The 12,581-nt window shown below is 38.9% G+C and overlaps 1 protein-coding gene across 3 annotated transcripts in view; it reads left to right on the top strand.

Annotated features, from left to right (window-relative positions):
• Positions 1-12,581, top strand: part of RUNX1T1 (RUNX1 partner transcriptional co-repressor 1) — a 111,762-nt gene that overhangs the window by 71,680 nt on the left and 27,501 nt on the right. For all 3 annotated transcript variants that reach the window (XM_032182359.1, XM_032182358.1, XM_032182360.1), the window contains 2 exons: positions 4,071-4,252; positions 11,920-12,170. In XM_032182359.1, coding sequence (XP_032038250.1) covers positions 4,071-4,252; positions 11,920-12,170 — 433 coding nt within the window. The remainder of the gene's footprint in view (positions 1-4,070; positions 4,253-11,919; positions 12,171-12,581) is intronic.

Raw genomic sequence — 12,581 nt, 5'->3', positions numbered from 1 at the left:
GAAGGCTTTCTGTACTTCTTGCCAGAGCACCCAACAAATATATGTGATTTTTATATATGCAGCTATTGTAAACCAAAGCAATCTGGGACCAAATTTAGCTAAGATGAGAAGCAGAGCTTATTTGTTTGCATTACATGCTAACGTGGCAATATTAATTTCTGGTACCAGAGCTAGGATCTCTGCTGTGCCCTGCAAAAAAAAATAAATTACCATGGCAAGAGAGAGTCTCTGTGCCTAGGTTTGTCCTGAAGCCAGACCTGTTTTCTGTCTCCAGCTTTGCCACTGATCAGTCCCCTGACCCTGGGCAAGTCACTCAGACCTCCCTGAATGAAACCTTTCACACAGTCACTGTGTATCTAGTCTGGTGCAGGTTCACTATGGATCTACCAAGCATTACACGGCAAAGAAGCCTATATTCATGTCATAAAAATTCTAGGAAAGGAGCTACCCTTCACTATGTGTTTTTACCGTTCCTTGCACACAGAAGTGCTGATCTATTACAGATAATAAATAGTCATTTAATTGCTTATCTATCCACCAGTTCTGGTTCAGGGAAAGATAAGATCATCTACCTGCAGGAACCTTCATTGGCTGCGAGCCTTTTGGGACTCATTTTCTGTATTCATAACAGGCAGGATTTAGTCTGTTAAATTTAAGTGGTATATTGTGTACATTTTCAGTACTGCCAACATGGTTTTTCAATAGAAGTGCTGTGCATATTTATTTAAAACATCAGTACCAATGTGTGATTTGATGATTTTGAGTTACTCTGCATTACAAAAATTCTTACCAATTTAAATCTTTTCTTTTTAAACTATATCTGTAAATCATTTATTTAAACTTGCAATTATAATAACTTGCATCAAAGCGTCAGTGTACTGTATTCTAATGAATCCATTTTAATTTAAATTGTAATGCTGAAATATTTCTGTTGCTAAAGTTCTGAAGAAAGTAGGAACACCCAACAATGGAAGATTATTAGCTAATTACCTGGAATGAATGCTGAAATGATAAAACAGCCTTTTGGAGCCATAGCTTCTTTTGCAGGTGTACAGATAATGTTTTGTTTGCAGGTTAGAACAGTTCATTTCAAAGTGGGAAGCGAATCTGACAGCTGGGTAAAAAAAAAAGTTTACCTCTTCTAATCTGTAATTATAAAACTGACATAAGATGCTAAGACACAACCTAAATCTCGAAGGCTAGAAGGTCTGATCCAAAACAGAGTAGGATCATATTCCAGACACTGAAGTGCAAAACTGTGGGGGACAGTAAACTAGTAATATATATTTTTTATATTTTCTTTGCAGCCAGTGTTATTCTAACATATTTATCTGGCTTCTGGTTCAGAACTGGTTTGTATCTATGACATGTAAAGGTGTCCTAATCTGCAGGGACCAGCAGCAACATTTGAAAAAATGTGCTACTGCATATTGAGAGAACTGCCTCTGCTGTCAACCTGAACCCCTGCATAATCCTTTATGTCCAAGGCCATATGGGTTTAAGAGCCTGTATATAAGTATGCTTGAGTTACCTTTGGAGTTACGTCTCTTCTTGGTCACAGTATGGACAATGTTAATGCTTCCAGACCCCTAAAAACTAGTTCTTTTTGGTTTGGTTAGGTTTGGTTTAAAATAAACATTACAATTGATATTATTTATGTATTTTGCTTTCTGATAAACTAATTAGTTTTACTGTAAGACTTGGCAAACTTTTTTTTTTTTTTTGTATTTACGTCTTTAGAAGACTGGAAATAGTTGTGTTGAGCTAAATCTCTTTCACATACTGCTTTTCTTCAGTTTAATTTCAGTTTAAATCTTCATCTAAAAGCTGCTTCATGCCATTGTAAACCCAGAAGTCCTCTTCTAGATTATGAGGCACATAATTCATAGATTTTTTATAGTAACTTTTCAGAAGTATATGTTCTGGGCACATAAAATATGTTCAGTGCACTTAGAATAGAGATAAGTTTAATTACAAATCTGCATGTTTATGGTCAAAGAGTAAGAATGAACATTGCATTAGGATGAGGAAATGAATTAACATAGATCAAGGTTTTTGCTAGCCAGTTCAAAATTTGGTTGACTCCAGGAGTATCCATGCATGAAGTATGTCTCTTTGGTTTGTGGTAGTGGATAAGGAACGCAAATGTGTTGTTTTCCTTGATTTTTCATCTTTCAAGTGGAAACTTCAAAGCATTTCTACCTCACAGAAATCCTGTGATGATGAAGTGTTCTCATTTTCCAAGAATGTACTGCTTTGGAAATCCTGGGTTTGATCCTATTATTTTCTCCAGATTTTTTATTTTATTTATTATTATTATTATTTTGTAAATCTATGTAAAATTATGCAAACATTTTCTGCCACATGAGGCAGTGCAGATAGTTAGATGTTGTGACTTTGATTCTCTGTGAGCTTTTAGGGAAAAACAGACAAATAAGCAAATAAAAATAAGTGAAAAGCCATGCTCACCAAAGCATTCAGTATGTTTCCCCACTATGTGGCAGCCCTGGACAAAACCAAATGAATGATAATAACAGTAGGAAGATATTTTTTTCGTAATTTTACAAAATATTTGTGTTCTATGGAGGTCTGACAAGACCTCACGTTCCCATGAGGTCCTTCTTCCCATCCTAACATGAACAACTAATTTTTTTATTTGTTTGTTTTCTGTTGAAAGCCTTATACATACTAACCCTATACACTAACCCTATTCTGGTATTTTTATTGCACAGGGGATCTTCTCTTATGGTATAGCAACAGGTGCCTGGAGCATTTACCTTTTTTACAGTAGTAGCATAGTAATCTCCCAGGCCCCTTGGCTCAAAACTTTCCAGAACATTTCCTTTTTATGCTTGATTCCCATAGTGTTAGTTTCAGAACTCTTTGGCTTAAGAACTATTTTTCTATTAAAAAAAAAAAAAAAAAAGAGAGAGAGAGAGATTTTTTTTTTCCCCTGCAGGAGCTCCTTTAAAAGCAAAGGGGATCATTAGAGTTCGTTGTCTTACATCCAGTTATTAAAGGTCATGAAATGTAGTCTCATACCTGAAATTCCCTAGGCAGTGGTCATTGTGCACTTGGCAAGGAAGAAAGGATGTCAGGGCACATCACTTTGTGGCACACATAAGTGGGTAAAAAATAACTGGGTTGTCTTAGTATCAATGTATGATTGTGCTGCAAAGAGAGAATAAGTTTCCCAGGATGTGTAATTGTCTCCTCCAAGGGAAAGGACAGTTCTACATCAGTCCCAAATTTGGTGAATAATACAGCAACATATGACCCCTGTACAGAAAAATGTGCCACCCAGTGATCAATAAGCTTTTTCAATACTCTTTGAGAACTGGTACTCTCCAGCCTGCGACCCAGCTCCCAGTGGGGTCCCTAGAAAAAAGCTAAAAATACTTCAGGCTGTGTCTGGTAAGGAGGAGGGATGTGGCCCTCCAGGTGATTACCAGGAGCTCTGGAACATGAGATTGTATTGTAGTCTTTATCTGAATGTGTGACTGCAAGCTGATGGAAAAGCTGAGGGCAATTCTATTCTCCCCTTGGTTTTTAAAGGATGGTGACAGAGACAGCTTACAGAGCCACAGATCCTATGGTTTCTAAAGATTTCTAAGTACTAACTGGAGTCTGAATGGGAATTAATAGTGAAGAAGGTTTGCTAGCGGAAAACAAAGTGCTGCTCCGTAGGAGCTCAGGTTTTGGATAGTAAGGATGTAGATGGTAAGGAAGTAGATAGTAAGGAAGGAGATGAAATGAGCCAGAGCAGTGTTTTTTCCTCTTTCAAATATGTGGAACTCAGACCTAGTTTTCTTGCATATTTGCAATTTCGTTTTCCATTTTTGTAAGTTAGCTCCCATTCTTTCATGCACACTTGGCACAGCCACAACTGACCCTGTAGCAAGGCTGTCTGCTGTCAGGCAGATAACCACAGCAAACCTCATGCAGGACTCATGTAACAGGTTCATCCCACAGCGTGTTTCCCACTGATTTCTAATTTTTCTGCTTTATCCTTGTTGAAACTGCATGTGAGACACCCGGCCACCCCTGTAATGTGTGCAACACTCTTGCAGGCCAATCTGCCCCTGCTGCAGCGGGAGCTGCTGCACTGTGCAAGGCTAGCCAAGCAGAACCCAGCCCAGTACCTCGCCCAGCACGAACAGCTGCTTCTGGATGCCAGCACCACCTCACCTGTTGACTCCTCAGAGCTGCTTCTCGATGTGAACGAAAACGGGAAGAGGCGAACTCCAGACAGGTGAGAATGGCTGCGCCTTTTGCACTCCGGGTAGAAGCGTCTGGCGGATCCAGCATGCTGAGCCTTGCCAGCAAGGGGTGGGCACCTGGGGGGAGTTGGGCTGGCATGTGCAGTGCCAGGACAGGAGGCACTGGTCACAAACTGTGTCTCAGAAGGCTCCCCCTGAGCACCAGGAGCACTTCCATGCTGTGTGGGTGAAGAAGCCCTGGCACAGGCTGCCCAGAGGCTGTGGTGTCTCCTCCCTGGAGCCCTTCAGAAGCCGCCTGGATGTGGTTCTGGGCACCCTGCTCTGGGTGTCCCTGCTTGGGCACAGGTGGCACCAGGTGGCCTCCAGAGGGTTCTGCCAGCCTCGGACACTCTGGGAGTCTATGTCCTTGGTATAGGTCTTTTCTTCATGACATCTGTGCAGTAGCCAAACTACCTTCGTGTACTGGTGTACGTATGTATTTATATGCACAAACTGACTCATGCAGCAAAATCACTTGAGAACACAACATCGCCATATTTACATTGCAATAATATTGACCAGACAGTTCCACACTAACCATTTTGGTTCGTAATATAACTGTGAAGCGTAAAGTAAATAATTCTGTACATAACTCCTTTGTATTTAAGGTTTTGTTGGATAAATATTAAATATGGGGGAGGTGGCTAGGCACTCATATTGGGAAGTTTAAGGCATGTTCCAGAGTGTAGTCAGGGATTTGATTCCTTCTGCTATACCATGTTTTATGCACAGCATAAGGATATGTTTAACATTTGTTCCAAACAGGAGAAATGTTCACTGAAATCTGTTGTATTGTTGAGCTGAGAAAGAGTCTGTGCAGAAACAGTGAGTGAGTGCTTGTGTGTACAGTAGCTTCAGGGATATGGAACAATTCTTTTTCTTTTTTCTTTTTTCTTTTTTTTCCTTATTCAAGTAAAAGTTCTCTGTTTAGTATTACAAGAAAATGAATATTGTGGTTGTTTATTTTCAACTGTCTTCCTCTGATAGTGTTAGAAAGTCAGTTAGCATATAAATCTTACATTTTGGAGGCCCAAACATTGAATTTACTCTTAGTTTTGTTTGCCACAGATTCTATAGTGTGAAAAACTTTTATAATGCTGTTCTGCCAAATACCACTACCTGCATGTACAAGGCATTGCAGATGTCCCAGTTATCCTTTAAATGAGTAAGGTGAAGATTTGCATGGTCGAGAAGGATTGCAGTTTTATATACATGTGGTGTTTTTACCGTGCTAGGCAGCTAAACCCCACAACCGCTCTCTCACTCCCCCTCTATTTAGATGAGGAGGGGGAGAAGTAAAGCAAAGAACAACTCACGGGTTGAGATAAGGATAATTTAATTAAAGGAAATAATAATAATAATAATAAAGATTATTATGAACTAAACAATTTAACGAAAGGGAAATAAAAAGGGAAAGGGGAATGGGGGGGGGGAAAGGTAAAATAAAAAGAAGGGAAGAAAACAAACAAATAAAATAAATGAAGACTATGTGGAAGTGCAGAGGAAAGAAATTACTCTCTACTTCCCACAAATGAGCGATGATTGACCACGTCCTTGAAGCAGGGCCTTGAAGCACGTAGCCGGTGTTCGGGAGGAGGACCGACGTTTTCACAATGAGAGCCCACCCCTCCTCTCTTCTTCCTGTTTCCACCTTTTATTGCTGAGTGTGACATCATATGGTATGGAATATCCCTTTGGTTGGTTTAGGTCAGCTGCCCTAGTGATGTTTCTCTTCTCACTTTTTGCCCACCCCCTAGTAGGGTTAGAGAGAGGCCTGATGCTGTGCCAGTGCTGCTCAGCAGTAGACACAACACTGGTGTGATAACACTGCTGTTCTAGCTACAAGTGCTGAGTACAGCACTGTATGGGCTGCTGCAGGGAAAGTTAACATTCCAGCCAGACCCAGTATGTCATGAAGTTTTTGGGTGGAGACAGGCCATCATAACACAAAGCATATAGGTAAAATGGAGATAGTCATGATATCAAGGCTAAGTCTTGAAAATGTGTGCGTAGTAAAACTTAAAGGAATTCATAGCCATACGTGAACAGTAAGATTTAAAGTAACTTAGCCATTAAATAAAAGAAAATGTCAAAGTATTTGAAATTGATATGCTTTAGATGTTGTTTCAGGGAAATCCCTATGAGCCAGCAAGAATATAAAGATACCAGCAGAGAAACCCTTCTCTTTTTTCACCAGTTTTTCCTGATGGCTAAGCTGACCTGAAGCAGCCATTGGTGTTACACAAACTTCCTAGCTGAATCTAAAAAAGAGGATTAGTTTTTAGACATTTTCCATGTAGTCTCTTACTTCAAGCAAAGAGATAACATTTCCAAAGCAGAAATTTAGCTCCCTGGGGCAGTTCTGCTGCATATCCTCAGTCTTTGCAGAGTAGTGTACCAAACATCTGTGCACTGCAGGGAATAAAGGACTCTTAAAATCTAGTGAATCTTGTGAATAACTTAAATATCAGCATGATGTAGTCCAGTGTCAGTAGCAGACATGGTGTTTTGCCTACAAATAGATAGACACGTTGAATTATCTCCTAAGCCCATGAGGCTTGGCAGAGAGTACTGAGGAGAGGAGGGATGTGCCTTCCTGATAGCCTTACCTTACTTGTTTGCTGTTAACAGCAGTACTACTTGCTTTTCCCATATGACCATAAAGTGAAAATAAGCAATAAAGCCTTTCCTTTGTTTTTCTTCATTAGCATTCAGTAATAATACTCACCCCCTTTGAGTCCCAGTTTGACAGTGCTGAGTTTCAGTTGTTTTGTAGTAAGTGCTGTCTCACCTATGTTGTGTGTGGGAGAGATGGATGGTGAAGACTGGTCAGGGAAGTTTGCAGTGAAAAGGCTCCATTAGAGCAGAAAGGGCTTGAGGAGTAGACCACAAGGGGATCAGCAGATCAGGAGAATATTGAATTTTAAAGTATTTTAATTACAACTCAGTCCTAGACCTAGGGGTATTTAAGTCTGTTTTATGGATTTTGTTCTCTATGTTAAAAATGTGCTTTTGAAACTCTGTCCTTGAGGACATGCCTTTGCCTTTACATCTGAGGTCTCTCTCAGACTCCTTCCAGCTCAGGGGGTCTCCAGTTCCTCTCCATGTAGTAGTGCAGCTTTTAGGGCATGCTGTGGGAGAAATACAGAGAGTAAGCTTTGGGAAGTTGCACATGGGTGGGAGTGCATTGCATGGTGGGACTTGCATGCTGTGCTGTTGGATGTCCACCATCTCCTTGGTGTGAGCTGCTGAAACGATTAGCCGGTAGTTTCTGTTGATGCTCACTTTAAATTAGGCTCCTTAATTCTGAGGAAGTGGCATTTCAGAGAGATGCACGTTTCTTTTTTTGACCCTCAGGTTCTTTGACTGTCATCCGAAAAGAGCTGGAAGGACTGCCCAATTCATCTATTGGAATGGTTCCTTGAGCTTAAAAATATATTTATATATATTTTTACAGTATCAAATAGCCCCATCAGTGGTTAAATGTGCCTGGATCTCTGTTGTCCATGATTACAGCTATACAAAACAAATATGAAGATCATGCTGTAGTTTTGGCTAAATCAAGTTCAGTGGCATTGTTTTGTGCACTCAAGAACATTTGTACTGCATATCTAATGAAAAGAACAGGATCCTGTTGGGAAGATTCTTAAATTTACTTGATGAGAGTTTGCGTACCTTTAAATTTGAGTAATGTAAGTGAACAAACCACAAAAAACTGTCTTCATAGTCAGAACATGCATAGAGTGAGTATGGAAACCAAATACTTGTCTGGCTTTATACTAATTAACCTATTAATTATTTTAATTGTTTACACAGAAGTAGGAGGAAACATCTGGAAATATGTATACCTTTTGTTTAGATGTCTAAGTAGATTTCAAATACACTAATAAAAATACAGTGTATTAGGTACTAGGCATCGTTTAAGAGGAGGGATTGCTACGACTCTGTTGCTAAAATATGGAAAAAAAAAGTCTGAAAGGCATTTTCTTTCCAGGGGAGCTAGATGAATTTGGAACAATTTTGTTTGGAGATGTGCTTCTCACTAAAGTAAATTGTGGTATCTTTTTAACTTCCCATGGGAAATGGGATGTGTGTGTATATACACTGTATATAAAGTATATTTAATATATGTATATAATATATAGATTTGTATGCATATATATATTAGATATACGCATGTGTATATTAGAAATATACACACACATCCGTCCATATTTACATTTTTCTTTCAAGCACAGATATCTACATAGTGTTGACTTGAATAGAGGTAAAATATATTAAGGGATTAGGTGAAGGAAGTGGAGTGAGTGTGTTGTAGATAAATACATGCGCCTCTTGATTTCTTTTTCTTATAGAAAATGCATCTACATGCAGTAATTCTTTCTGCTTATGGTTTCATAACCTTTTTTGCATACACGTTTTCCAGTTCTAGTTATTTATCTGCCTATCCAAATCTACTGTATGTGGGGTTTTATAGAGCAATCTGACAGCAGAGCTTCGTGTTTTACTGAATGTTTTCTTGGTGCATATGGTCTGACACGGATGAGCAGCCACGGTGAGATTTTGGAGTCTATTAAACTAGCTCATTAAAAAGATCAATCTGTTTCTGTAATAACACTGGGAACCATCAGTCACTGCAAGAGAGAAAAACTGACACCTGAGGAGACAACACATTTTAGTAATTTGTTCATGACATGTCATGAACAAAGTGTTCGCTATATTTTGTTTACAACTTTTGGAGTTTACATTCTATGCTAGTAAAGCAAAGGAACTTGGACCAATATGAGTTTTTATTTTGGTGAATGAATGCTTAGTTATAAATAACATTTTAAATACATTAACTACAAAAGAGTTTTTGCTGAGTAGTCATCCTTTGAGGTTGCTAGAAAAGATTGTATGGCAGAGGAGCATGTCATATAATGGTTCTACATTTATGACAGCTACCTATAAAGTAGGTATAGGATATTTTAAGGAAAAAAAAAATCTAAAAAAAATCTCTAATTTTGAGTGAGAAGAAAATCAAAGTGGTTGTGATTGTTTCGTGCCTTTAAAAAGTGATGTTGTAGTTGCTGTACCATTGGCACCGCTGACAGTGAATTCATGTAGAAGGTACCTTGGCACATGGACCAACTAAAATAACTCTGTTAAGCAAATATTTTTTTTTTGAAGAAGCTCCTCCACATCTCAACAAGATGTGAAGGATAGTCACAGCAGTTACAGCTATGCTCCTTGTAAACTATGTGCCATATTGAGGAATTTTAAAAGACTTTTCTTAATGGTTAACAAGACAATATTTATCTCTTCCGTAACACGGAACTATAAACAAAATCAGTACTTTTCCCAACAAAACATTATCAATATGCTGGCATATTGTCCAAGCTAATGCTGTGCATTTCATTTAAGTTAGTTAAGTACAGAACATTCCTAGAAAACACACAGAAGTATCTGTACAGTAAGGTGCAAATATGAACATTTATATGAAAATATGTGGTTTTGCCATCTAACTATAGTGCAGAAAAGCAAAATTAGATTTCCTTAGATTGTTTTCCTACTTGCTACACTTTTAAATTTGCTTTTTCTACACTGGGCTATCAAAAAAGGCCAATTAATAAATCACAGTTTCTGCTTTTTTTCCCTGTCTGTGTTAGTGACCGTTCTAAACCTAACAAACAGAAAAAATGGATAGCTTGGCTTGTACATACAGGAAAGTCCGTATTTTGCTTGCGTAGTATTTTTACAATTGAAAGACCTGGATATTGAGCTTGAGTTTCTGCAAAGAAAACACACACCAGCAACTAAATAGAAAAATTGTCTTGGAGGGATGTCAAAAACATCACTACCTATTGAGAGTTATTGCAAGCAGTTCCATCATGCCAAGAGTCATTAAAAATATATCATGGTCCTCAGCTTTTCCTGATGAGGAGTTTTCACAGCCACCCTGCATTTGTTTTGGAACAAGGTATATATTCTGCTTTAACAAAGTATATCTTTTATATCTCTGCCCAAAATTAGAACAGCTGTCCTGCTGTATTGGTGAAAGCTTTTTCCCTCTTTGCCAAGTTCAGGTATAATATGTATACCTGCAGCTTCTCTGGCATTAGTGATTGTGGTGAGGGACCTGGAAAATCTCCTTACTCCTTCTGAAAACAGTGCAACCCATCTTTTCATTTCCTGCTGGTAATTGCTAGATCTTACTTTGATCCTCTCTCCCAGTGGATATTGGCAAAGATTTGTTTTTTCCCTTCCTCTCATTGAGATTAAAGGAGAACCTACTGAGAGGCAACAATTAATACATCGAGTGTTTCTCCAGAGATAGTCCCTCAAGGTTGGTTGGTTTGGGGGAGGGGTTCACTGAAGGGCATTTGGGTTTCTTTTCCTGCTTAACAGCAGGCAAACAAGAAAATTAGATCAAATTGACATTCCTGTCAAAATGACAGAAAAATGAGTTAGGCTTTTTATTACTAGGAAGATATATTATGCCATCCATAAATAATGGAGCAGAAAGTTCTTTTTAAGAAAGGCTAGAATATGTCAGATATTTAATAAAGGTTTTTGGAGGGAGGGACTCGATCTCAACAGTTTGACATAGCCTTTCTGTTCAAAGCTGATTTTGTAAGTTTTGTTTATTGCAGTGATAAAAACAGCTATACTTTGGTGAAATGAGCTTTTCTAAAATGAGGTGTGAACCCTAGAATGAACTCTAGTCTTTCTTTATACTTTGTTTTAATAGAAAATTATTTCAGTGTGGGTTCCAGGTTGTCACTTTTTTAGGCAGAGGTGCAAGACAGAGGTGTTGGAAATAGCAGATTGTGATTAGAATTAACAAGAATCTCTAATGCAAAAAACTGCCATTCTCCCTGGTAGCTCTCCAGAGTTGCCTAAGCATAAAAACCTTGTCTGAGAGTAATGGAGTGGGGAAATCTTGAATGTTATTGTGGACTTGAGTCTAACCACATCTTCCTGCAAAATTAATGACAGGCACAGCACCTCTGACTGAAATAACCAAGTTGGTGCAAAAAATCTCTGAGGAATTATGCATTATCTGAAGTTATTCTTGCTCTAAGCCTCTGTGCAACACTGATCTAGGAAGCTGCTGTTAATGTGGTATTCCACTTCTTGATAGGAACTCATCCTGGCATTAAGAATAGCTGAGGTTCAGCATACTGAAAATGCTACCTTAAGACTTCATGATGTCCTCTTTTTTTTTTTTTTTTTTTTTTTTTTTTAATAGAGAGGGAACAAAACACATTTATTTAGCTGAAAAAAGTCCCCCGACCACCATATTCTCTAGCACTATTGAAAGTGGGAATTGTTTGGCCTCTATGTATTGGCGGATTGCTGCAGCTCTGTGATTTTGTGTACACCCACCTGATCACCGTATGATTCCAGTGAATGCTTCTCGCTCTCCAGCTCAACTCTTCAAGCTGTTCCATCTGCAGGATGACTCTGCTAGTTATTCTCAAGTTATGGAGACAGTTAGACAAGGTGTATGTCCATTGCATATTTGAAGTAAGCAATGTTACAACATGTTCTGCACCACTCATTTGGAGAGCTAAAGAACAAGCTCTAGATCCTAAAGTTTCCCATGTAGGTGGGCATGCACGTTCCTAGGCAGATCTTCTCACAAAGTGAATTAAAGTTCCTTTGCTTTATTTTTCAGAACCAAAGAAAATGGCTTTGACAGAGAGCCTTTGCACTCAGAGCATCCAAGCAAGCGGCCCTGCACTATTAGCCCAGGCCAGCGGTACAGTCCAAATAATGGCTTATCTTATCAGCCCAATGGTCTGCCTCATCCCACCCCACCTCCACCTCAACATTATCGTTTGGATGATATGGCCATTGCCCACCACTACAGGGACTCATACAGACACCCCAACCACAGGGACCTCAGGGACAGAAACAGACCTATGGGTAAGGCATGTTGATTTTCTGCATTGTTTTTTCTGAGGTTTCTTTTTCTCATGTAACTATTATGTGGTTTGTACATATTGTTTGTTTGTTTGTTTTCTGGTAAAAATATACCTGCCCTTCAGAGGTAACCTTTATAACTGTCAGTCTAGCTGCTCCTGATGATTTTATTGCAGATTTGCATTTGTAAAAGTGGACTGAACTGTGCCTTTACTACACTCTAAAGCAAGACTCAGAAGGAGAAGGAACCCCTGCTCTCACAGCTTCATAGATGACATGGACACGCAGGTGTCTGGCAGGCAAGGATAGGTAGAGCATCTTATTTTTCTTCTAATGCCACATTTGCGGCAGTAACAAAATTAGTATAGCTTGCTTTCATTGTAAATTAGAGGGAAGTTATTAGCCTTTGGAAAA

Source organism: Aythya fuligula, chromosome 2 (genome assembly GCF_009819795.1).
Source record: "Aythya fuligula isolate bAytFul2 chromosome 2, bAytFul2.pri, whole genome shotgun sequence".
NCBI lineage: Eukaryota > Metazoa > Chordata > Aves > Anseriformes > Anatidae > Aythya > Aythya fuligula.
Note: the sequence above shows the minus strand (reverse complement) of the source record. Positions and strands in the feature narration are given on the sequence as shown.